This window comes from Acomys russatus, chromosome 1, assembly GCF_903995435.1.
Source record: "Acomys russatus chromosome 1, mAcoRus1.1, whole genome shotgun sequence".
NCBI classification, from domain to species: Eukaryota; Metazoa; Chordata; class Mammalia; order Rodentia; family Muridae; genus Acomys; species Acomys russatus.
Genome location: NC_067137.1, coordinates 45,276,718 through 45,303,127, shown reverse-complemented (window position 1 = coordinate 45,303,127; position 26,410 = coordinate 45,276,718). Strand labels below are relative to the sequence as shown.

Below are 26,410 nucleotides of genomic sequence, written 5' to 3'. Positions count from 1 at the left end.
CTTTGTATTCCTACTTTTTAAGTAATCTGTTTAACCTAGGGCATTTTGCCTGTTAGGAAAGAAGTTCTTTTACTATAGTCATACATTTAAAAAAACCAAACCTGATTTAAGTGTTGCCCTTCCCTTTCTAACTAGATAGAAGATGGCACAGTTCCTCTTCACATTGAAGTTACAGTTTATAGAAGGGAATGGGCACAGCTCTGTAGAAGAGTGTTTACTGAGCATGTGCAGAACACAAACCTGAGTTTTATCTGTAGTACTGCACAGAAAGCGTCCAGGGAAAGCGCCTGGGAAGTCAGTAAACCCTCCAGAAGAAAATGAGTGTAAGTAAAGATAGGAAAGTAAGGGCCTGTCTCCCTGGGGGTGTAGTTTGATCCTTGGAGGCATTTTTCTGTGCTGTTCATCAGAGTCCTGCTCTCCTTCCCTGTTTTTCATCATTGTCAGTGGCTTTTGGTGCAAGTGTGTATGGGCTGCGAACTGTGGTGGTCACAGGAGGTTGGGTGTCTGAAGTGCTCTGTAGTACTAGCTATGAAGGAGGATCTCTGTGTCCTCGGGGTCCCTCTGTACTTATAAGTGCTCAGTAGAGACTTTACTGAGGGAAGGAAGGAGGAGGACTGAAGATGGTACTTGTGGGAAAGTGGCTGAACTATCTGTATGTTAGTGAGCAGTTGCTTTTCAACAGGTTTGTATTCAAACATGAAAAATAGTGTCTTCTTACAAGAAAGGCAACCAGGCGGTTTTCTGTTGGTATTTTTTGCTTAAGGCAGTTGATGTGGCCCCGTGATACATGGCTGGACAGTTTAGCATTGTTCTTGTTTGTGAGTGTAAGAAATGGATGGATATTTCCTTCTTGATAATACGCACATTTATCTTTACTGGGATAAAAGAGATGGGGATCATGTGTCGCTTACATGCCTGCAGTCCCTGAGCTTGAGGCGGGAAAAGCCTGAGGTCTTTGCCAATTTGAATTTTTTAAAAAATTAAAGAAAATGTGATGAATGTGCGATGAGAGAGCTTTAGCATTGATTAGTAAGTCTGTACGGGAGAAGGGTTGATGGTAAGTCTCAGCAGCAGCTCGTCACCGTAATCAGCTGTCTTTACTGGTGTTGTCTACAGTTGGCTGTGTGTAACAGCATTGATTAGTAAGTCTGTACGGGAGAAGGGTTGATGGTAAGTCTCAGCATCAGCTCGTCACTGTAATCAGCTGTCTTTACTGGTGTTGTCCATAGTTGCCTCTGTGTAACAGCATTGATTAGTAAGTCTGTACGGGAGAAGGGTTGATGGTAAGTCTCGGCAGCAGCTCGTCACTGTAATCAGCTGTCTTTACTAGTGTTGTCCATAGTTGCCTCGTGTGTAACAGCATTGATGCTATGTTTCTTTCAAGAGAAAAGATGTTCTTTAAGGACCCACACTATAGTGAAAACTGCTGCTTTATTTTAGATCATCTCCTGTACACATCATAGCTACTAGCAAAAGTTTACATTCCTATGCACGTCCACCACCGGTGTCCTCTTCCTCAAAGAGCGGGCCAGCCTTCCCTCATGACCACTGGAAAGAAGAGACACCAGTAAGACATGAAAGGGTAAGTTCTTCGGATTAAACTAATACAGTTTATATAATAGCTAAAAACCATCATCTTTCCCCATCTAAGAAATTTTTTTGGAGAACATAACAGATGGACAAAAATATTTCATTGTTTACTAATTATATGCATTTAATTTTGTATTTTCTTTTATTTTTAAGAAAGTTTGTTAAATGACAGCGTTTAACTAAAACTTAAAAAAACTTTAGTATTAAAAGCTTATTTTCCTTAGGCTTACACTAAGTTATTTGAAAGCTTAAGTTAAAATAGTATTAAAAGATCTTTAAAAAATAACAAAACACAAGTTTCTGTTTTTCTCTGTAGACAAACAGTGAGTCAGAGTCAGGCATTTTCTGCATGTCCTCCCTGTCAGATGATGATGATCTGGGCTGGTGCAATTCCTGGCCATCAACTATTTGGCACTGCTTCTTGAAAGGTAAAGAAATACTTAAATGTTTTGTAGCTGCCTCGGGCAGCACACTAGTCATGTCATCTGATACCTTCTTTCTAATTCAACTTTAGGCACACGACTTTGCTTCCATAAGGAGAGCACTAAGGAATGGCAAGATGTTGAAGACTTTGCTAGAGCTGCAGGCTGTGGTAATGAGGAAGAGATCCAAATGGGCGCTCACAAGGTTCATTTAAAATCCTTCTAAAGAGTTTCAAAAGGGTCAAACTTCAGGGTTACTCTACAGGAACCCTCTGCTTGTATTCCTGTTTAAATAGCACCTTGCACTCTGTGTCAGGAGTACAGGTGCTCATGGCTGAGTGAAGCGAATGGGCCAGGACTGTGGAATACTTTGTAGTTATGCTCCTGAGATGGGATGTCTCTGTTGCTTAGCAGCTTCATGCTCTAAATGCTCTTGTTCTGGATTACTAAGCTGGCATTAAACACAAATAGTAAACTAATCAACACCTTAAGTTCTCAGGCGTATAAGGCAGTTAATTTCCTCTGTGGTTAATTGGGAGTTTGTTGTTACTTTACAAATGACCCTAGCAAACTACCACTTTCCAGATTGATAAATAAAAATAGTGAGCAACAGTAGGATAAATGTCTGGTCACATTTTACTTTTAAAACTTTGAATTTCTCCATCTCTGTTGCAGGCAAAATGAATGAGTGGATTGGTAGATGAATAAATAAAAAAAAATGAGGGTATATAAAATATCAATAGAAAATTCCTGTTTGGAGCCTACTGTCTCTTGTTGAATTTCTTGGGAAACATTTTTAATTTGACTGTCTTAAGTATATTGTCCTCGTCTTGATGTTGCTTTCCAATTAGTAAAGAATGACTTTGGCTTCCCTGCTTTACAGACATTGTCTCACAGTTTGAAATCTCTTAACACTTGCTACATTGGATTAGTTCCTGCCTTCCTTTACTGCCTTCTCTTAGTTTGTACAGTGGTGACAATTGTGACAATTGCAAGCAGTGTGAGTGTTCTCGCTTCCCACAGCCCATGTGACTGAGCATGAGCAGCACCTGGGCGTCTTGTTTGTGGAGAGCACTGTGAACGCAGTCTGCACTCCAGCAGCTCTTCAGAGACGGACCGGTCATCTGGGCCTTGGCTTCCTGCTCTCTAATAGAAGATCAGATTAACGTAGCTTCAGGGAATAGAAGACTAAAACTTACTTTAAAAAAAAAAAAAAAAGATTTTATTTATTTTCTGTGCTTTGTGTTTTGCCTATATGTGAGTCTGTATGAGCATGTCAGATCCCCTGGAACTGGAGTTACAAACAGTTGTGAGCTGCCATGTGGGTTCTGGGAATTGAACCCAGGTCCCCTGAAAGACCGCCAGTGCTCTTAACCACGGACCCGTCTCTCCAGCCCTAGCAGACTAATTTTGCCTATTAGCATGTCCTTTACTTTTCCAACTACACGTTAGACATCACTAATGAGTGGTGATCAAATTTTCACACTCAGCTTAGTATGATTTGGGTTACATTTATCTCATTCTTTTTAAAATCTCCACCTATTCCTTTAGATATTCTTGACAAGATTCAGAACCACAAAATTGTCTTTATGTACCCTTCATCCCTTCATGTTGAGTTCACTATTTCCATATGGATTTTCAACATGGTTTTCTTTCATTCATTATTTTGTTCGTTCGGTAATATAAAATTGGGTGCTGTTCCTAGCCATGGTCATACTTAACTTTCTTTGAATGCAAGGGTGAGCATTATGCTTTGTTCATGTCTTTTACAAGAGCACTAACCTGGCATGTACTGTTCAGTAAATAGCCACTGAATTTAAATTTCATCTGGTTCTTCTATCATTTGTTGTGGACTCAAGATGAATAATGGGTATCTCATAACCTCAGATAATTAAAACAGGGCTGGAGAGATGGCCTGGAGAATTTGCCACTTCTGCAGAGCACCTGCACACACAGACCCTTGGGCTTGTACACAAACAAATAGAAATAAATCTTTAAAGATAATTAGATATTAGAGACTCCTTCTGAGTTTGTTTGTTGTTTGTTTTTTAGCAAATACTTAGAACTACTCAAAGAAATCATTAAAATCAACTATTCTTAGTCCAGGCATTTTCTTGTCTTTCTAAATTTAATCCATCTTTTCCATCTCACTTCAAGTGAAATTGAAAGTCCCCCATAATCTGTCTGTCTTTGTTTATTAAACTTCATATTAATTTACATTTGGGTTAAACTGCATTTTCCAATCTGCCATGTATCCTGTGGCCATTTATATGTGTGCATTTCTTTGCTACTGGGTTTGAAAGTACTTTTTATTTTTATTTAAGATTTTATTTATTATTTATACAGTGTTCAGCCTGCATGTACACCTGCAGGCCAGAAGAGGGCACCAGATCTCATAGATGCTTGTGAGCTGGGAATTGAACTCAGGACCTTTGGAAGAGCAGATGATGCTCTTAACCTCTGAGCCATCTTTCCAGCCTGTTTGAAAGTACTTTAATGCTGGAGATACTGGCTAAATCTTACCTTTTCCAATCAAGACATATATTGGGAATTTCAGTGTGTGTTGAATTGAACATTTCCAATTTGTTTAGTCTGTGCATATGCTTTCAGGGCTATGGGTCTGATGGTCTAAAGTTGTTATCCCATGAAGAGAGTGTGTCATTTGGCGAGTCTGTTCTGAAGTTGACATTTGATCCTGGTACAGTAGAAGATGGCTTGCTAACTGTAGAGTGTAAACTGGACCACCCTTTCTATGTTAAAAATAAAGGTAGGACTTCAACTGAATTTATGCAAGATTTACTGTTATTTTCATGTGTGCGCATGATTTGACTGCATGGATATCAGATTCCTTGATATTGGAGTTAACAGACACTTGTGAGCTATCAAGTGGACTCCAGGTCTCTAGAAGACCGCTCTTCACTGTTGAGCCATCTTTAGGCCCCAGTTTCTAAAAACTTGAAAGAAAGCTTCTTGTTATCTGTGTTTTGTGGCTTTGATAAATAAGAAAAAAAATTGAAAATTTATTTGAAACCAAATAAAATTACAATAGAAAATGTTTCTAATTATACTTAATAGTGTTTACGTATCTTAGCAATTATCAGATAAAATGTCCCTGTGTGTATGAGAAATACTGTAAGCTCTCAGCTAGGTATAGTCGGGGAGTGGCGTACTCAGTAGTCACATTTTTGTTTGTATTTACCAAGTAGGCAATAAAAAGCTTTAAGTACAGAAATATTATGGTAGTTAATTTAGTAATTCATAGGCTGCTTCATAGTTTATCTGTTTAACTGTTTTGGTAGATAGATAAAGTGGTGACTGAAAGTACTGAATTAAACTAGTTTTGGGGACCTTTTACAAAGCTGAAACAAAATTCTCAATCTAGTAATTGCTTTATTTCAAAGTCAGAGATTAGATTTAAGCAGTACTGGTCTTCTTAACATGTGTCTTCTAATTGTGGTGATTGTGTCACTCCTCACTCTGTCTCTGTATTAACTCTAGGTTGGTCATCATTTTATCCAAGCTTGACTGTGGTACAGCATGGCATTCCATGTTGTGAAATTCATATTGGTGACGTATGTCTACCTCCTGGACACCCTGATGCCATTAATTTCGATGATTCAGGTGTTTTTGATACATTTAAAAGGTAATAGCGCATTTCTTTCCTGTTAAAGTTTATTCTTTAGTGTTGCCGAGTCATAATTAAAGCTAAATTTTAAAGGTTTTAAGAATATAAAAAGAGCAAGGCTCAACAATTAAAGTACTTGTTTTTTAAGCATATCCATCCACAAAACCCTTTCATTGCTAGTGGGTGTAGTGGCCGGCCTGTGATCCCAGCTCTGGGAACATGAAGGCCCGAGCCCTGAGAAGGAAGCTGGTTAGTTAAGTCAGTCTGGGAGCTCTAGGTCCAATTGAGAGGTACCACCTCACCGAATACAATGGACAGCAATTCAGAAGGACTCTTAAACCCCTGAACCATCTTGCCTAGCTCAAGTAGTAAATCCTTGTAGATGAGTATAAAATTACTTAAATAACTTGTTAACTGAATCTTTCATGGCAACAAACAGGCCATATCAGTATTTCTAAGCTGGATTTTATTAGGCAGACTCATCAGACACAAATGCACTTGTGTTCATGTCTTCAGTTTATTATGGCAAAAGGATACCAAAACCCCAGGAGAGAGAAAAAGAAAAAGTCAGGCTTTTTCGAGTCCTCACTCGGTGCATCTCCCAGGAATAAATAACACAAACATATGAAATGTTTTTGCCAGAGAAGTTTGTTAGATGCTCATGAGATAAGAGTTTTTAATGAGTGTGGCCAAATAAGATTCTCCTGGTATGTACCAAAATTCCAGCTTTAAGATGACACCATGTGCTCATAGTTCAGGCCCAGTAAGTTATTCTTACAAGTTGTTGGAATGAAATTCAAGTTCTAGATGCAAGTCAAGGGCCAGTGCTGTGAGTAGAGTTTTGAAAGATGGTAAATGGCCTTTAATGTCTTTCTACACAAAACCTCACTGTTACGTTATTAAAACCTAAGAGTGATTCTCTGGGGTGACAAATAGGCAATGTTTAGTAGTGTTGGAATCTTTTTAGATTTTAAGTTCTTATTTAATATAATTTAATTAAATTATAGCTATTTTATGGTTCACAACTTCTGTTCATTTTTAATGTACTAAGTTTGACGTGGTATAAAATTTCATTTTTTTTAAAGGAGGGAAATTTGGCTACCCAAGTCTTGTTTTTCTAAGATAGCAAGTATTCTTTCTATTTTTTCTCTTCTTTTCTTTCTTTCTTTTTGTTTTGTTATTTTGTTTTGTTTTTGTTTGGTTTTGAAGTCTTGGACTTGCTTTGTAGATCAGACTGGCCTTGAACTCAACAGAGATCCACCTGCTTTTGTCTCTGCCTCCCTGAGTGCTGAGATTACAGGTGTGCACCACTGTGCCTGGCCCGATAGCAAGTTTTCATTTTCCACTCTTAGTATTGCTGTTGCTTAGTGAGTGCAGATTAGTTCATCCAGAAGACCTTGACCATTAGTGTCATGTGCTGTGGAGTGGCTGTGGTGTGACAGCAGGGCCTCCTTTTTTGTACTCGTTAGTTCTTGCAAGCTTACATTACTCGTATGTGGAGGAGGTACAATTTGAACCCTGTTTAAATTGTAAAACAAAGATAATGATTTAAATAGTGATTACTTTTAAAAGACTAAATGAGTTAATACATTGAGATTTGATTAATAGGCTCTATGCTACTGTAGAGTTTGCCTTTAAGAGTAATGATGAAGGGGGTGGAGAGATGGTTTAGTGGCTAAAGAACACTTTTAGAGGGCCCAGGTTCTGTTCCAAGCACCTTCTCAGGCAGCTCACAGCTGTGTAGAAATCCAGCCCCAGATTGCCTCTAGCCTCCACAGCATCTGTATGTATAAACACCAAATACACAAAGCGAAAAGTAATAAACTAAATCTTTAAAAGAATTAAACATGGTAGGGGCTTGAATAATAACATGTACCAAGACTAAAGGCAGTTCCATGGGAAGAGCAGGTACTTACAAAGAGGGTATATTTTGCAAAACATGGCTTTAGCTGTCAGTGTCCTGCATACTGCTCCTGAGTTAGGAAACAAGCTGTAGTGACAAAAGAGATGACACATTTCTGCCACTAGATGGTGGAGTTTTCAAATTTTAGTGTAGTCACTCTTGTCTGTTGGATTTCAGATTATAATGACTTTCTTACTAGAGGTGACAGTCACACATCATCCATTTACACAGAGGCTAGGTTTCATAGTTTTCTAGACTTCATTTGGTAGGGGCTTAAGATATTTTGCAGAGCCTTAAGGACATAACCAGTTCTAAGCATTGGTTACATGACAATTTTGGACTTACTAGTTTTTAGTACATTTATTTATGTAGTAACCTTTAGAAAAAAGACAGTACAATGCTGATAATCAGTAGAAGTAATTTTTACTGTTTTCAGTTAATGGTGTGGACCTGTTTTTCAGGTCCTCTACTGGTCTACATTATTTCTACTTTGATGTACCATAATTTCTGTTATAGAGAAAGTTAAAAGTAAAGCCAAATAAAAAGTTTTGTGCTGAGAAGAAAATAAAGTCAGCAAGCATTTAACAGTTTTAGTAAGGTATTATTTTGGGGCGCATCTTTAGGCTATGGTCTATAATATAATAGCTTGATTTTCAGCTAGTATTTTAGTACGATTGCTTGATTACTTTTTAATATAGCCATTGGAATTCTGAAGGTACTGGGATGTAGGCAAGGAAGCTGGGCTTTGGATCCTTGGCACTGTCTGTGGGTGAATGACACTGTCTTTTGGTTGGCCTCTTTCTTCATATTAAGGAGCCAGTGGACTCCCTGAACCCCAGGTTTGTTGACGAATAGGACTACGGATAGTTTTGTTGCTTATGCATATAGAACTTACATAACAAAATATGGTGCTACTGATAATTAAGATACTAATTATATATATAGATGGACCTGTATATCTTAGAGCTTTTTGCATCTATACAAATTCTCAAATTGGTAGGTATTTTGTGTTTGTCACATTTCACAGCCATTTTTGGAGACAAGGTCTCTCATCTTAGCCCAGGTTAAGTTGGCCTTGAACCTACTGAGTTGCTCAGGCTCTGTTGAGATCCAATCTGCCGGAGCTTCCTTGGTGCTAGGAGTACTGGCCTGTATGGCTGCCCTTCTCTAGCTGACTCCTGTCTTTCACAGTTGTTAGCTCTCAGGCCTGGAGTCCAGCCTACTCCATTTAGACTGCTATGCAAGGGAAGAGATTGTCAAGTTTGTTACAAAGTGACTCTAGAAGAGTATAGAAGGACATAAGTGGAGTGGGAGGGGTTCCCTGCTGGGAAGGGCATGTGCAGGTTATACCTTCTTTTGGGGGCTTAGAGGTTGGCTTTTAAGAAACATTTTCAGTTGCACATATGAGGCTTCCTCAGTGGCAAAAGCTGTTAAAGTAGTGCTGGTGATGACACCTCAGGTAAGAGGCAGTGGACATTTCAGTCATGGATATTTTTAAATGTGTGCTTTAGGTACTTGGTAATCTCAAATCTAATTTTGTTACTTTTCTAGCTATGACTTCACACCTATGGACTCCTCTGCAGTTTATGTTCTGAGTAGTATGGCTCGTCAGCGCCGTGCATCTTTGTCTTGTGGAAGCCCTGGTACTGGCCAAGAGTTTGCGGGATCTGAGTTCAGTAAAAGCTGTGGTTCACCTGGATCGTCACAGCTCTCTTCTAGCTCTTTGTATGCTAAAGCTGTCAAAAGCCACAGCTCAGGGACTGTGAGTGCCACTTCTCCTAATAAGTGCAAAAGACCAATGAATGCCTTCATGCTTTTTGCCAAAAAATACAGAGTTGAATATACTCAGATGTATCCAGGGAAAGATAACAGGTAAATAGTAATAACTGCAATTATTGGCTTATCAGTACAGTTCACAGTACCTGGGCTACAAAAATAAACTTCTATAGCTTTTGTTGATTTCTTTCCATTTTCTTAGGTTGATTTAGATACATTGTTTTTATAATAAGTACATTATACAGAGTATCTCAGAAAAGTCTCCCTTTGAAAAAAACAATTAAGTTTATGTGCTAGAGGACAGGTTCTAACAACTGATGGTTGAAAAGGAAAAGCCTGGTACTTCCGTGGGTCCAGTTGGGAGGCCTTTATGTAACGAGCCTCACTGTGGCACATGTTGCATTGACAGTCTGTATAAGCAAGCCGTCAGATCTGTCAAAGTTTAGCCAATAGGAGAGCAGTCCTGTTGCTGTAGCGTTACTCATTTCAGCGTCTTGTTACTGAGTTCAGTTTTGCGTTTACAATGTTAAAGGTACCTTCTTGTAGCCTTGCTATTTCTGAGAGTCAAAATTACTATTTCCTTTGTCTTTGGGACCATAAGTCAAAACACTATAAAATAACTGAATTTTCAGTTCAGATTGTAATGTCTCAAAAAGTACAATTCTAAATACTAGCTACATTTTAGAAAGAAACTTTGCATACCAAGTGCATTTATAAGATTGTTGATGTGTCTGTAGAAAATGGCCTTGTGCTAGTATTTGGTTATTAGCAGAGAACATGCTTAAAAAATTCAAAAGCATTTTAAGAATAACTTAGGCCCACACCTCCTCACCCCCTTTCTGTGGTGACCATCTTGGAGACTTCTTGACAGATGCGGGATGTGTTTCTCTCTTCTTTTAGACTTACTACTTCTTTTAGGTAGAGTGCGCTGTCTGCATGTACACTTGGATGCTAGAAGAGGGCATCAGATTGCATTATAGATGGCTGTGAGCCACCATGTGGTTACTGGGAATTGAACTCAGGACCTCAGGAAGAGCAGACTGTGCTCTTAACCACTGAGCCATCTCTCCAGCCCTGGTTTCTTATGAGTCCTCTGGAATCTAGAAGTAGTACTTGTGTTCTTATACTATAGTGAAAAAATGTTCTAAACAATTGAATGCTTCTAGGACTTTCGGCTTACTTTAGTTCTGGAGGTCTCATTTTCTTTTTTCTTTTTCTTTTTTTTTTTTAGGATCTATTTATGAAAGACACCTCCCAGATGGCTCATAGTTCTTACTTTCTTTGCATGTTAGTGTTACTGTCACGTGATTGGTATATTAGTAGTCACCCAACATGAAGGATGTCAAATGGACCTTTTTCCACTGAAAAAAATATAATTTTGGATTGGGGTTTTTTTCTTGTTCACACTGTTTAACTTGAGAGGAAGCATCAAGCATTGTGTCATTATGCCATTCACAACATTCTAACTTTGGAAGACTGAGATGAGGATGTGTCTATTTCCTGTGGTTTAAATGACAAGATGGCAAATAATGTCAACCATTATATGCTGTCTTTAACCTGAAATCTATTAAGTTGGTTTTAGACAGAGACACATTATATATAGTAGTAGGTTTGTAGTTACTGTGCTCCCAAAACATCAGTTTCTACATTATCTGTCAGTACAGAGGCTGCATTTATCCCAGGATCCTCGTGTGTAGGTGTCATGTAATGGCTAAAAGTTACTCACAGAAGGAAAGTGATTTTTATCTGTATATTCTGGATGAGGTTACTTTAATAGCTTTGGTATCTGAATGACTAGGAAAATTGTCTCAGATTTCTATAGTCACATGTCCTATCAGCTTTGATTCCCTCTCACCCTTCGGAATTTAATCCACTGTCTCATGTGTTAAGTACAAGTCCAACTTAATCATTAGACATAAATCTAAGGTGAAGGCAGTCTTTCCTCACTTGGCTTGTATTTACATGAGGAGAAAACTTTTTAACACAACTATTAGAGCTTGAGTAGCTGTGCACACAAAGTTTTTAATACAAGTTGAATGCCTAATGCTGCTGAAACCGAACTTTCCTTTGGGAAAATACTCAGTTTGGGGGTATTTTGGGTGTCTTGGAACAGTTGCAAATACTGGCACTATTCCACCAAGAGTCTGATAAGTAACCTCCATGACAAGGTTTTGTTGAAATGACCTGTGAGAACCTGATTTTTCCCTTCTATGTGTTTTACATTTCTACCTGAAGTAGCAGCAGTCGGCACACATTCTATGACAAGTTCACATATGTAAATTTTTATTCTGCAGAGCCATTAGTGTGATCCTTGGTGACAGGTGGAAAAAAATGAAGAATGAGGAGAGGAGGATGTACACATTAGAAGCAAAGGCTTTGGCTGAAGAACAAAAGCGTTTAAATCCTGACTGTTGGAAAAGGAAAAGAACCAATTCAGTAAGTGTTAGCAGCAGTTGTTGTAACATGACTCCATGTGTCCCTGTGCTCATGTGGGTATGTCCGAGCCTTTAAAAACATCTCAGCATTATTATACTTTAAGCCTACTCATGTTTTCAGAACACACCAGTAGAGTCTGCCTTTCCTGTCATCAAGAACCACTCCTTGTGTAGTATGGCAAGCAGAGATCTTGAGCTAGATAAGTCTCCCCTAAGCGCTGAGGTGGAGATAGGTTTAGAGTGTGGTATTTCTAATATGGTTAAAAGATGGACACCACTCTAACTCATTACAGTAGATAGTCTAACTTCTGTTGGCTTGCCTCCAACATGGGGACATGATGCAGACTTCTGCCATTGGCAGAAATTCCTAGATTAAGAGGTTGGTGCACGCTTGTAATCTCAGCACTCAGGGAAGCAGAGGCAACCTGATCTCTGTGAGTTTGAGATCAACCTGGTCTACAAAGTGAGTCCAGGACAGCCAGGGCTACACAGACAAACCCTGTCTCAAAAAACCAAAACACACAAAACCAATAGCCCCAACCTCCCCCTTCCCTTCAAAACAAACCAACCAACCCTGAAGAAATAGGAAGGGTGGAAAGTAAGTTTCATAGTGCTATCTTGGTGGATACACTCCATTGCTCTAATTGTTTTTTGACTATCATTATTTATGTTGGTTTTTTGGACTATCATTATTTATGTTGTGCTCTGCCTGCATGTACACCTGCAGGCCAGAAGAGGGCATTAGATCACACTATAGATGGTTATGAGCCACCATGTTGTTGCTAGGAATTGAACTCAGGACAAACAGCCAGTGCTGTTAACCTCTGAGCCATCTTTCCAGCCCTATGTTTAGTTTTTAGATTAAATATCACAAAATGCATGACAGAATGAAATGAGGCTTACATTTTATCAAAAAAAAAAAAAAAAAAGATGTGAATAGTTAACAGGAAAAAGGCTTGTTAGGGTGTTTTAATCTAGTCCTGTATAATTTGTAGATTAGATGGCTCAGGGATTTATTTTAAAGTAGTAGTCATCGTCAGAAGTAATGAACTGTAATGTACAAGTTTATTCAGTGGGTTTTGGGGGAGCGTGGTGTAGTGTGTGTGAGTCAAGGTTTCATGTAGCCAGGCTGGCCTCAAACTAAGAATGACCTTTGATTTCTGAACCTCCTGCTACCCTGCATTCCAGGATCAAAGGCACACAACACAACCGTCTTGTGTGTGTGGATGTTTGTGTGAGTGCAGCCGTGTATATTGAAGTCACAGGACAAGTTCAAGTGCTGGCCTTGCCTTCTCCTTTGGATGTAGTTTCATAGAGTGCTGGGGGTTGAACCCAAGGCTTTGTGCTTGGAAGGCCAGCTATCTTATGTAGTCAAATACCCATTCCCCATAAACTCTATTGTTTGGAAGCTCATTTGGGACATTACCACTTTCCTGAGTATGCTGGTCTCACATTCATATAAAGTTTCCAGATACTCAAGCTATGATCCATTAGGAGACAATATTTATAGCAAATTTATTAATATCATAGCTTAATCTACAGGGTTATTGCATATTTTGTAGTCATTCACTGTTTTCTTTCCACAGGGCTCTCAACAGCATTAAATCTGATGCTTGTCTGTATTCACATAGTACTGACTCTGGGTGGAAAAGCTTGGAAGACCTTGGTCTCACCATTTGTCCTACATTTATGAGACCATAAGATGCTGAGAGCATTGAGTCTTGAAATGATTTGATGGGTGAGGATTTGCTTTCTCCATTAGAGCATTAAGTAAGCTACAACTATCAACATTGTAAACCAAATTGCCTTATTTTCCTTCCAAACTTCATATATGTCTATCAGGTAATATAGGCTTGAAAATTGATATCCTGTGGTGCTAAAGTACAGTAGAAAGAGATGTGTATACATGTTTTATTTTAAATTGTACGGAGGGGAATTAAAAAATATGTAACTGCTGTTTTATACATCAGCTCCTTACTGCTTATTAATCTGTATTGTACCCACAATATCAGGAATGAAGCAGAAGCTGGCTTCTCTGTGAATAGCCACCACATGGCCCAGCATCTGTGCCAAACACAGTCGCTTCTAGTGTGGCCAGTGCCAAGAGAAAACATAACATGGCAGGTGGATAGTGTCAGTGTCCCAGCTAAAAGAGCCACCTGCTTCAAATACCACGGGCATGTGCTGAGTGGATGCACCAGGGGGCAGCATGGCTCCATGCTTTCCAGTGGGGGCCAAGCCCAGCCAAGGTGCAGCCAGTTAATAGCATTGGGATAGTCATTGTAATGGTGCTGTTAACAGTCTACACCATTGTGCTCTCTATCCTCAGCCGCACGTTTCACATCTGTTCTGTCATCGTCTCTATGGTGGGGGCACTTTGCACTTACTGCAGTGCAACACTTGCACTTTACTTCCTCCAGCTTCTGAGATAGAGCAAGTACTCGGCAGTTCAGCTGCTTTTGCTCTGAGCTACAATCATGGCTTCTCATGTTACTTACCAAGTGGTATTTTTGGTTAGGAATCACAGCTGTACAATTGATTTCAGTTCATTACACTTCTTAAACATGTTGCCCTCAATTTTGCACACTATATTCTTGTATATTATTTCAAATAAAATGAAAAAAAGTCTATCTCTGATTTCTGATTGACTGAATTTATGTATAGTTATCAGAATAATCTGATCAGCAGATGGAAAACAAATTATTGATAAACCCAAGTTCGGGTGTCAGTAGGTTTCTGGTGGGATTTTCACAATTAAAGAATGTTAATAGTGGAGTAAAGATAACAGGAAAATAAGGACATAAATTAATTACTATTTGTTCCAAAGCCCTGAATGCCTGTTTTAGTACATGACAAAGGATAGAGGTGTGCTAACACGTGGTGAGGAACATTTAGCAGTGCGTCTGTGTCGGCTTTGGGTTGTGCTGTAGTTACTGGACTTCCTGCATGTCAGTCACATGGGGTAGAGGTGCTCTGTCAGGTGTGTACTCAGGAACTCCCTGGTGCTGTGGCTCTTCAGTCATCAGATTACATGCTTACTAGAGAAGAAAGCAGCCGGTTGGGGGAAAGCACGGTGACTTGATCCTGTTTCTTAAAAAGCAATTGCATGATGGGGGGGGGGGGGGGAAGCCTTGCTCAGATTTTGAAAAAGGAAAAAAAAAATGGAAGGTATCTTTATGAAAAAAATCAGGTGTATGCAATGTAAAAGTGGTAATGATTATGTATTTTGATATTTTAAAGTAGAAGTCCTAGCGGAAACAAGGAACGATCAATAGGAAGGTACAGAAAGTCAACTGCGATCATTAGTTGCTGGTTGCCACCTTTGGATGGTGTGTGCGAGGACTCCGGTCACTGCAGAGCAGACATAGCTTTTTGAAGCAGCTGAACCATGATGGGGTAGACTGGTGCAAACTCTTTGCCTTCTCTGCTTCGAACTGATTGAACATAAGCTTCCAAGGCACCCCTGAAAATGCAAAGGAAAACTGCCAAAGCACCACATAAATCCAGTTTTGATAGCACCAATAGAAAATGGTAATTTATCTATTTTCCTTAAGCCCAAGGAACCAGTTGTGTATTCTGACCTCTCCCTCCCTTCTATATGGAGTCAGTTACTAGGTCCTCAAATTCACCTGTTCCCACATTTGGCCCCCTACCTGCAACTTCATTTCAGCTTGAATGCTTTCTATCTCTTGTTCTTGAAGCTGCTGGCTGGGCCTCTGAGGTGGTCATCCTGTACTGGGTCTCTAACACCACCTGCTGTCCCCAGTTTACAAGAGGATGGTACCCAAACAACGCAGCTATGTCAGAAACCACCACCCAGTCCTTGTGCTTCTTGGGGCTCCAGGACAGTTTGATGCAGCCTGAAAAAGACTTAGAAACCACTATTTGTACTTCACTCCCTGCGGCTGAGCCACTGCCCAACCAGAGAACAGATGAAGATAGTTTCCCACTCTGAAGTAGGATGTTCCTTCCTCAGATAGGGGTTGGCAGAGGGCTTGTTTGGTTTTGGCCATCCACATAGCCTACAATCTAGGAGATGAGGTCTATTATCCACACCTTTTCTGTTATCCGTGGGACGAAGCCCTTTCGTGTGTTCTCCCTGCACAGCTTTAAAATCTTCCTTTGCCATAAAACCCTTATCTCCAGGTAGCAAAACTACCTTGTAATCAAACATGTGTATAGAGGCCTCACTCTACAGTGCCCAGCATTCTGAAATCCCTGAAGGTTGTGTTCAGGGAATATGTGAGTCTTTACCTTAAGAAGCCAGCTTCTCAAAAGGTAATGCTGTAACTCATGTCACGTGCATAGCCTCAACTCTCATTAACAAGTAATTATTTAACTACCAGACAGGAGAAATCAGTGCTCTTAGAAAGCCTAATTTTGTGGCATGCTCTAGTGTGAATCAGAAGAAAACTATTTCTTTTCTAATTGGCATGTCTTTTCAGGCAGTTGCCCCAACTCCACAAATGTCTTTAGATACTGTTGAGGAATCTTCAAGGGCTCAATCATCTTGAGGCAGTGGGATGTGTGCATGCATGTGTGTACACACAGATACATTGCCAGTCTAAGAAATAGTGTGGAATCTTAGAAACTAATGTTCTAGAGTAAACATATCGTGTCTGTTCTATCCACAAAATGAATGCGTGCACGTGCGTGCACACACGCGCGCGCACACACACACACACGCATGCACGCACACACACAAAACAACGAAAATAAAAACAAAAAGGTTCCTTTCCATCACATAGAAGGAAGCTCTGATATAAGTTTGGTTAGATTTTTCTTTTCTCTTAATGCCATCAGAACTACAGTGAGAAAACAGATTAAGCTGCCCTCCCACATACAATCAGAGCAAGATTTTCAAGCATTTATTTAATTACCTCATTTGCTTCAGCAAAACATATAGCTTTCTTGGAAGTCAGGCCAACAGTTATGTAAGAGGTTTGTAACCACGTAAGATTGATGAAATTACCCTCACTGAGGAAAAGAAACGGGTTCAAGTACTGAAGGACCGGCCTGTGTTCATATGTCACACTGTTACATGACATGCCAAGTCGATGTTTTATAAACTATTTATTTATAAAGCAATTTATTTGTCAGGTATTAAAATTCATTGTGATTAGTACTGAAATTCTAAGTGGCCTCTTGTACCTCAAAAGGCAAATAAGCCCCATCTTTTCCATGGGTTCACAGTTCCTGCAAGTCTGTCTCATGGACTTAGTTCCCATAACTGGCACAAGGTGGTACCAAACATTACCTTTCACAACAGGCATTTCTTTTTAAAGATTTTTTAGAAACAGACAAGCTGGGAAAGTAAGGCCTATGCATTCTGGACAGTGAAAGAGGGCTAACTGTCCAAGGATTCATATGGTGCCAAGTGTTTTCTGTAACAACAGATTAAAGTACCAGTAGGCTAACGAAGTCTAAATGGTTTGACGTATGAAGCGCTGCTTCTCCCCTGCAAATTAATACAAAGAGACACAGGCTTGTGGCAGATCGAACCATTTCTGCAGAGCCTGGGAAATCTCTGCATCCAAACTGATTCAGTGAAAGCAAGGTCTGAGCCAGGTAGCCACCACTGTATTGAGCCCACATGTCCAGAGCACCTGCCTGGTGGCTGAGCTAGTGCAGCCCCACTTGCCCACCTGGCCTGGGTCAGTGATTCCGGGACTTTAAAGTTGACTTCACTGTTACCTGTTCACGTTCAAAACCAAACCAAACCAAACTGCCTGGGCAGAAGAGAAGTCACCATTTACAGTCTACTGTTGAGCACTTTGCCCTACTTCTAACAGCCTAGTAGATGGCTGGCTGGGAGGAACAGACTGAGGCTCCACCAAGGCTTGCTCCAGAAGCTAAAGGAAATGCTGACATCTAGGACCAGCACTTGCCCTGGGTCTGTCTATAGAGAGAGAATCACCCATCCACTGATGCTCTGGTAGGCAGGATCACAGTTCGTTTTGAGGTAGTATGTAAGAACACACAGCCTCTAAGACAGGTTCTCTCTTGCTAAGGGCCAGGCAGCTGTGGCCCCGCAGTCAGATCCCCCACACAGGCTACACTTTCTGCTCAGGGCAGGAAGGCTCTGGGATTTGCCTGTGTGTGGAGGGATGACGAGGCGTTATTTATGAGCATGGCTTTCACTTGCTAAATGTGAGCTTAGCAACAGCACTGCTGATGAGATCACTCAGGAGACATTTTTAAAAAGCAGAAGAAAACAGATTTGTGATCACAACCCACAGGGACAGCCGTGTGGATGAACTCATTCCAAGGCATTAGCATGGTAAAATGGAGCCCTGCTGAATCCTTCCCCATTTACCAACTACGTTGCTGCTGAGTGAATATCTGGGACTCACAAAAGAAGCCACAGGGACATTGCAAATGTCTGAGACCCAAACCCCCTGACTACATCCTAAGCTTTTTCTAAAAGCAGGTTTATCTAGGTTTGTCACAACAGGCATTGTAAGCTCATCTGTCAGCCTTTCCCAATTTCTGGGTCAGCTTCCTACTAAGGAAAGATAAGGAACAGGAGGAGCCTGGGCTCAACTTCCCTATCCCATCCCACAGGTTCCCAGAGGCTCTGGATACCACACCTCCGGCTTAGTGAGCTCTCAGATTGAGGGGCTGCTGTTTCTAAGGAGCTCAGCTTCTTCAGTGGAGCTCTTTACTGAAAAGTGCACTGTGTTGCACTGTTACAAAGGTGGCACCTTCGCATGTGCACAGAGAGGTCAGAGCCACCTTCCACATGTGCCTGACACCTGCACCGAGGCTCAAGCAGGCTAGCTGGCCTGCTATATTACAGAGCTCGACTGGCAGGGTACAGAGTGACTTCAGGGGCTAAAGAGCAGTGCTAACTGGAATTAGAGAGCCAGCTGGACAGGAGCTGACTGACAAGTTGTTTTCCAGCACACCTGGTTAGGTGGTGACGACCTCCCATGCCGGCATCTAAGACGACAGGGTGCGTGGTATGATGAAATCAGAACATTTGGGGGCTGAGGTTTCTGTGGTGTGCTCGAGTGCAGATGTCTGACAGCAAGTTTGTTGGCCCAAAGCCCCATGCAAATGAGTCCTAGACCTGGGGCTCTGGGGAGGAAAAAAGAGACTTAGAAGAGTCGAGTGTCTGCACCAGCTCACCAGGAGACAAAAGGGCTAGAAAGAAAATGTGGACAATGACATTTAACAAACGGATAAAAGGAAGCAATTCAGCAGATGGAATGGAAGGGCAAGAGGCGACAAAGTTTCAAGCAGACATGGAAGACTTCAAAAAGTTGGAGTCACATTGGGGCTCAGCCTCACATGTCAATGAAATGTGTTGAGTTGCTGAATAAAGCTGCAAGTAGGGATGGTCTCTGATGTCTTCTGAGCATGGTTTCAGAGGGGAGTACATGGAAGAAACATGCTCAGTAAGCTGCACACACAACACTCAGGGCTGGAGGTATGCGTACACACACTTGGGCACAGGTGCATACAGAAATGGATTCACAGACCAGAGAATGTGTGGTATTTAAGTAGGTTCTGACCAGGAACTGTTAGTTCACTCATGACTGAGGCCACCATTTCAGTGACTGCAGCATATATGAGAACAACATAAAATACAGAGCCAAAGTGAGGGGGTTTAAAACCGGAGCTCATGCCCCTTAGAGTAGCTGTATGAGGCGTGGACTAACACAAAGGAGGATGACAGCCCTGTGCCCGACAGTACGCTGCAGAGGGACCCAGCAAGCACATGCCTATGCACCTGCATGTGTACACCCACACAATCGCTGCTCCTTCACCACCCGGTGTCTCTATCCTCCTGGACTGCTCCGTGTACCCCGAGAACACACAGCTTTACCTCAGGAGGAGGAGCCTGTCCTTCTCAGATGGATGATCATCCAGCCACTGGGAGAAGCGCGCATGGGACCATTCCGCTCTCTGCAGTGTTGCAATACAGAAGAGAAAGTACATTCTTCAGCAAATGGCAGCAACACTGGCACAAAAGCACTCCATGATTCTCATGGTAAAATTACTTCAACCTTCCTGAAGGAAGTTAAGGAAGGGGCACAGGCCTTCATGCAACTGATGACAAACAAACAAAAAACCCTAACAGACATGGGCCAAAAATAAAAAATGCAGCCTCTAATAGTTTCGTGACTAGAAATCACTGGCGTTTTGTTTTGTTTGATGATGACGACGGTCATGGGTTTGAGACAGGGTCTCACTCTGTGCAGGTTGCAAGGAGCTTGTGGCAGCTCCAACCTCCTCTTCCCAAGTGTTCAGATGACAGCATGGGGCACTGGAGTCAGCTGAGATGCCTTTAAAGGGCTAGTTCTGGACTCAGGCGATAAGTTTTAGACGGCCTGACAAAAAAACAGATGCAGGCACTGGGGTTTTCTTCCATCTCTGTTTAGTTTCAGAGAGACATCTAAGTGTCAATCAAGCAGGAGGGAGCAGTAACTCACTCAATGAGGAGACTTGTTTACAGTCACCTGGGAAGTTCCCATGTCGGCTCTGGCCTCACTTCCTTACCTGGAAGGGGGATTTCAGCTCTGCTGGTGCTCTTGTGAACAGAAACTGAATGACGCTGCTGAATGGAATAACATCCCCCACGGCTGGACTATCGGCCACATGCTCACTCGTCTGGAAGAGCAGGGGTCTAAAAGGAAAGCAGAGTGATTTCATGGGGTTCAGTATTGAAAGATAAGATCTGGTTCAGGCATCTTCTGCCTGAACACTCTTCCTATTCCTGTTCTTTTTCCTTTTTCTCTTTTCGGTTCTTGAGACATGGTTTCTCTGTGTAGCCATGGAACTTGGTCTGTACACCAGGCTGGACCTCAGAGATCCACCTGCCTCTACCTCCAGAGTGCTGGGATTAAAGACATGCACCACCTCCAAGCCCTAGATTGGTTTTTGAAGCCCCATTATAAAACCCCATTCAGCCAGGTGTGGTGGCCCACACCTGTAACCCCAGCACTTGGGGGAGGTGGAAGCAGGTAGAAGATCTCTGTGAATTCCAGACCAGCCTGGTCTACAAAGGGAGTCTAGGACTGCCAAGGCTAAAACAGAGAAACCGTGTGTCAAAAAACCGAAGCATATTACATACACACATACATACACACACACACACATACACACACATACATACATACATACATACAATAAAAATAAATAAAGCCTCGTTCAGCCCCAAAGGCTGGTTTACCTTTAAGCTCTTTTCTCAACACTCACCACTTTTCAATGGGTCTGTAGTTACTTCATTGATAGCAAAATTTCCTCTAGGGCCATTTAATTAATAAACTCAACAAGCACAAAGCAAAGCCTTCATGTTGGTGTTATAGATTCTTACCTCGATCGATCTTGCAGCTTTCATCTCATATAAACCTTCCCTGGGCTATAATCTACAGGAATGGACTCCATACTTCCCATGAAGCCTTTTTAAATGGCACGTGTTTGATATAGTTATTGCTTTGCTGATAGTTCAATAATTATGCTAGTGCCCGTCCACATACTGTAGTTTTGAGTTATGCTAGTTCCTGTCTACATACTGTAGTTTTGAGTTTCACTGCCATAATTTAATAAAAGTGGCACGAAGGCAAATCTTCATTACCAATTTTTGAACACTTTGTGCCAAAATCTGGGCAAGAATGACGTGCTATCTTTAGATCTGAAAGTGTTTTTTTGTTTTGTTTTTTTGGATTTTTTCTTTGTTTATTTTGTTTTTGTTGTTTTGTTCTGTTGAGACAGAGTTTCTCTGTATAGCCCTGGCTGTCCTGGACTCACTTTGTAGACCAGGCTGGCCTTGAACTCACAGAGATCCGCCTGCCTCTGTCTCCCAAGTGCTGGGATTACAGGGGTGCACCACTGTACCCAGAGACAGCTCTGAGTTCTTATGAACAAGGGTCTGTAGCTGGCCCTGGAAGGGCCTGTCAGCAGTCACACCTCTCAGCAGATCAAATGACTGATATGAAAACAACCCTGTATCCTGGTCTCTTTCCTCAGCCATCTTAACTCTGCCAATGTAGGAAGGCTGGCAGGCCTGTGTGAAGCAGCCAATCCCTTCCTTCCTTTCACTAATGAACATTTATATCAAGAGCCAGGAGGGTGTGCTTTAACAGACACTTGGTTCTTGTTGGATCCAAAATATTAGGAAAAAGTCCTTACAGTAATTATCCTACAAATACAACCCTTTCCCCCATAAGGTTTTCCTATCTAAACTGCCTATGATGGTTGGTTTGACTGTCGACTTGATGGAATGTAGACCCTCAGTGAGGAATTGTCTGGATTGGGCTGGCCTGTGGGCATGCCTGTAAAGACTGTCTTGGATTAATTGCAAAGGGAAAAAAAAGCACTCTATGTAGGCAGCACCATTTCACAGAAGGGGCCCTGGAGGGGAAGCTGAGCACTCACGTGCAAGCACGGACCCACTGTTCACCCATCTTGACTGCAGCGTGATGATACAGTATGGACTGGAAACGTGAACTTGACTCCTCTCCTAAGCTGCTCTTGTCCTGTTAACTTACTGCAGTACAAGGACACTAAGGCACTAACTTCCTCACCAAATGACACTGCTTTGTTCCTGATTTTAATTACTGGGAAATAGTGTTCATTTTTATTGTCTGTTACCAGAAAGCCAAAGACCCCCAAATTCTTCCTTTGGCCACACTGAGAATTTGCTGCATTGCCTTGGAAATGTTCAACGCCCAAATCATTCACTGTTCCATGTTGAAGGGCTTGAGGCCACCAGGATACTGAGGCATGAAACTGCTGCTGGGGTGGTTTTCACTTTGTCTGGAGGCATCACTGTAAGATGGTCTCTGGGAGGCTGACACTGTCCTCACTACTAGCTCAAAGCCGCTAGTGTCAACAAGAACAGCGTCACAGTCACCAACAGAGCAGTGTGTGCTTGAGCACTCACAGTATGTCAGGCACACAGACGCTTCAGACTTGGGGTCAGCAGAGGTCTCAGGCTTCACTGTCCCTGTCCCCAAGTCATAGATCAACTACTCCCAGGTGGGATATCTTAGTGAAAACTGCAGTCTCAGACACAGGACTGGCCCACTCAGGATAGATGACAGAACTGGACAAAAGCTACCCTAGAAATCTGACGGTCTCCCTTAGACTACCGCAGTTCTGTCACTGGCACAGCAACCACAGTTTACAGAGAGAACAAGAAACAGACACCCGGCTTTCCTAGCATTCGGTGGCCAGGTGCACTCTCTACCTCACCAGGAGCAGGTGGAAGCACAGGACTAGACTCTGGAGTCAAGGAGAAACAGGAAGTAGAACTCACAGCTGCCAGTGTAAAGGTCTGAGTGGCAGCTGTGCTCCTGACAGCAATGATGCCTCAGCAGAGACACCGGCCAATGACAGCCTACTGGCAAACTCAACTGCCAGCTCACAGAAGCCTATGCCATGGTAAACTTGCCTTATATCTCTAGAGAGCAATCTGCCTCGCTAAAAATCTCACTCGAAAATCCAGGTTGGGAGATAGAAGCCACAGTGGTTCTCACCCCTTTGGACCGTGAACTACCCTTTCACAGAGGTCATATATCCTATCAACTATCCTGCATGTTAAATATTTATATTACTATTCATAACAGTAGCAAAATTACAGTTATGAAGTAGCAACAAAAATAATTTTGTTGTTGGAGTCACCACATGAGGAGCGGCACTGAAGTGCTGGCGCGTGAGGAACATGCAAAGCACTGCTCTAGGGCACAAAGGAGCTAGGTTTCTGCCTCTCCCTCAGATTCAACTAGTGGAGCCACCTAGCTCAATTGTACTCCAAGGCCCTGCCAACAAGTCCAGAGGTAGCTGTATCCAGCCTCAGAGGCTACCTACCCTCTGGTCCAGCTCAGGTAAGGAAATACCCAGCACAGAATTTCTGGAGTTTACAGCAATGCAGTGTGCCTAAAAGACCCAGGTTCCTGCCACACACATGCAGGTTCCTGTGGAATCCAGGGGAGAAGGGAGGGTTGGGGCATCAGATTCCTTGGAGCTGGAGTTACAGGGCGGTCGTGAGCCACCTGAAGTGCGTGCTGAGAATTAAACTTAGGTCTTTTCGGTGACTATATACATTCTCCATCACTGAATCTCCAATACCAGATGCAAACTTTTTGTTCACTACTTTTATACCAAATTATCTCATATTAACTATAATTTGTATTTTTAAAAAAACTTTTATTATTATACTTTATTCACATTACATCCCAATTATAATCCCCTTGCTCTTATCTTCCTGTTCCCACCCCTTCCCTTTTCTACTCTATTCCCCTCCCCATGACCTCTGACAGGTGGGTCCTCCTTCCCACCATCTGACCATCTGGATAGCCTGCACCCTCTTCCTCTGTGTTCCCACAGAACCTCTCCCCTATGTGGCAGTGATCAAATCTAGGGCACCAGAGTTCTTGTCAGTATAATTTAGATTTTTAACATTTTCATTTTTAAATTGGCAAAGACTTTTGTTAAATATTCCAAAGGCATTCCATTTGGAAATAACATTATTTTCAATTCAAACTTTAAAAAAAGCCAATAAACTGTTTCCTACAGGCCAGGTGGTGGTGGCACATGCCTTTAATCCTAGCACGTGGGAGGCTGAGGCAGGCAGATCTCTGTGAGTTCGAGGCCAGCCTGGTCTACAGAGCAAGTTCCAGGACAGCCAGAGCTGTTACACAGAGAAACCCTGCCTCAAAAAAAAAAAAATAAATAAATAAATATATATATATATAAATAGATAAATAAATAAAGTAAGTAAGTAAGTAAATAGTAGACACATAAAGGCTCTGAAAGTCCTGTGATAGACTTAGACCTTTGATTACCTTAAAGTAACTCTGAGTTCATTTATTCTTATCCAGGAAACGCAAAATTTTGGGTTATAATTTGGGTTTTATAATCCAAATTATAAAACAACATCCATCATGGTACTTCATACTTAAGAGTTTTGCATTTTCTAGGCTAGGATCACTCAGTAAAATGCTTGCTATGGTTGGAGTTCAGATCCCCAAAACATACATAAATGTCTGGATTGGTGGCACATGCTTCTGATCACAACTCTTGGAAGGCAAGAGACTGGTGTGGATCCCCGGAGCAAGTCTGCTAGCTGGACTAGTTAAAGCTGTGAGTCCTGGGTTCAGGGTAAGACCTGACCTCAAAAGATAATGTGGAGAGAAACTGAAGACATCAACCTCTGGCTTCCACACACATATGCACAAGTGTACACACACACACACACACACACACACACACACACACACACACACACACACACACACATATTGTCTTAGTTACTTTTTTATTGCTGTGATAAGACACCATGACTATGGCAACTTACATACAACTTCATTTGGGGCTCACAGTTTCAGAGGCTAGAGGACAAGACCACATCAGCAGGCAGACAGACATGGCGCTACAGCAGTGCCCAGTGCCTCACATCAGCAGGCAGACAGACATGGCGCTACAGCAGTGCCCAGTGCCTCACATCAGCAGGCAGACAGACATGGCGCTACAGCAGTGCCCAGTGCCTCACATCTTGAGATACACTATGAGGCAGAGAGAACTACCTGGAAATGGTACAGCGGTTTGAACCCTCAAAGCCCACCTCCAATGACAAACCCCCTTCAACAAGGCCGGAGCTCCTAATCCTTCACAAACAGTTCCACAAATTGGGGACCAAAAATATATGAATGTACAGAGGCCATTCATTCTCATGCAAACCACCACACACATGAATAAGCATACACATATGAATAAGCACACACACATGAATAAGCACACACACATATGAATAAACACATACACATATGAATAAGCACACACATGAATAAGCATGCGCGCACACACACACATGAATACACACACACATAAATAAGCACACGCATACACATGAATAAGTATACACACATATGAATAAACACCCATGCAAAAAGGTCCATGTTTCTTGATTAAATCAATATTTAAGCTACCTTATAGTATAGTTGGCAGGATTTCAAAAGTTAAAATATTCATATTTTACCAATAAGAGGTAAACAGACAATATTATGCACTCCTATTGGTGCCCTAATTCTTTTTCTGATACGATATTAGATTTGGTTATTCTGAGAAGGGCCATGAAACTAATTTCTCATAAGTCTGAGCTCTCTTCTTTAGGTCTGTCACCAAAATATCGGTACATGGGAAAAGACAATTTTGACAAAAGAAAAAATGAATGTTATAGTGTTATCTGACTTCATCTGTAATATAAATTTCTGAAACTGAATTTGGTTCAATACTGAGATAATGGGCCAGGTGCAGTGGCACACGCCTTTAATCTCAGCACACTGGGAGGCAGAGGCAGGCAGATCACTGTGAGTTAGAGGCCAGCCTGGTCGACAAAGTGAGTCCAGCACAGCCAAGGCTACAGAGAAACCGTGTCTCAAAAACCAAAAACAGATAAAAACAAAACAAACAAACAAAAAACAACAACAAAAAAACACCCCCCAAAATCCAAAACAAAACAAAAACCCTAACATTTTCTATTATTAGAACTATACACCCATCATGAGGTTACCACTATAAAATCAAACTGATTAAAAGGAAATCTATAATAAAAAGATAATAAGTTTATTTTAATACTCCAAAAATCAATTACACCATGTTATCAAATACAAGTAATTGTAAATGGGGCAGGGCAGCATCATCTAGGTAG

The 26,410-nt window shown here is 41.5% G+C and overlaps 2 protein-coding genes across 4 annotated transcripts in view; one reads left to right on the top strand and one right to left on the bottom strand.

The window, feature by feature from the left end:
- The window catches only part of Hbp1 (HMG-box transcription factor 1), a 28,988-nt gene extending 14,607 nt beyond the window's left edge, over nucleotides 1–14,381 (top strand). For all 3 annotated transcript variants that reach the window (XM_051144723.1, XM_051144731.1, XM_051144741.1), the window contains exons 4-11: nucleotides 1,441–1,582; nucleotides 1,907–2,018; nucleotides 2,105–2,217; nucleotides 4,623–4,779; nucleotides 5,511–5,655; nucleotides 9,092–9,412; nucleotides 11,611–11,752; nucleotides 13,338–14,381. In XM_051144723.1, coding sequence (XP_051000680.1) covers nucleotides 1,441–1,582; nucleotides 1,907–2,018; nucleotides 2,105–2,217; nucleotides 4,623–4,779; nucleotides 5,511–5,655; nucleotides 9,092–9,412; nucleotides 11,611–11,752; nucleotides 13,338–13,355 — 1,150 coding nt within the window. In that variant the 3' untranslated portion in view covers nucleotides 13,356–14,381. The remainder of the gene's footprint in view (nucleotides 1–1,440; nucleotides 1,583–1,906; nucleotides 2,019–2,104; nucleotides 2,218–4,622; nucleotides 4,780–5,510; nucleotides 5,656–9,091; nucleotides 9,413–11,610; nucleotides 11,753–13,337) is intronic.
- Nucleotides 14,382–15,016: 635 nt separating this feature from the next.
- Nucleotides 15,017–26,410, bottom strand: part of Cog5 (component of oligomeric golgi complex 5) — a 303,527-nt gene continuing 292,133 nt past the window's right edge. The window contains exons 20-22 of the mRNA XM_051144712.1: nucleotides 20,257–20,383; nucleotides 19,583–19,662; nucleotides 15,017–15,214 (exon numbers count right to left, since the gene is read on the bottom strand). Of these exons, the coding sequence (XP_051000669.1) occupies nucleotides 15,100–15,214; nucleotides 19,583–19,662; nucleotides 20,257–20,383 (322 nt within the window). The 3' untranslated portion in view covers nucleotides 15,017–15,099. The remainder of the gene's footprint in view (nucleotides 15,215–19,582; nucleotides 19,663–20,256; nucleotides 20,384–26,410) is intronic.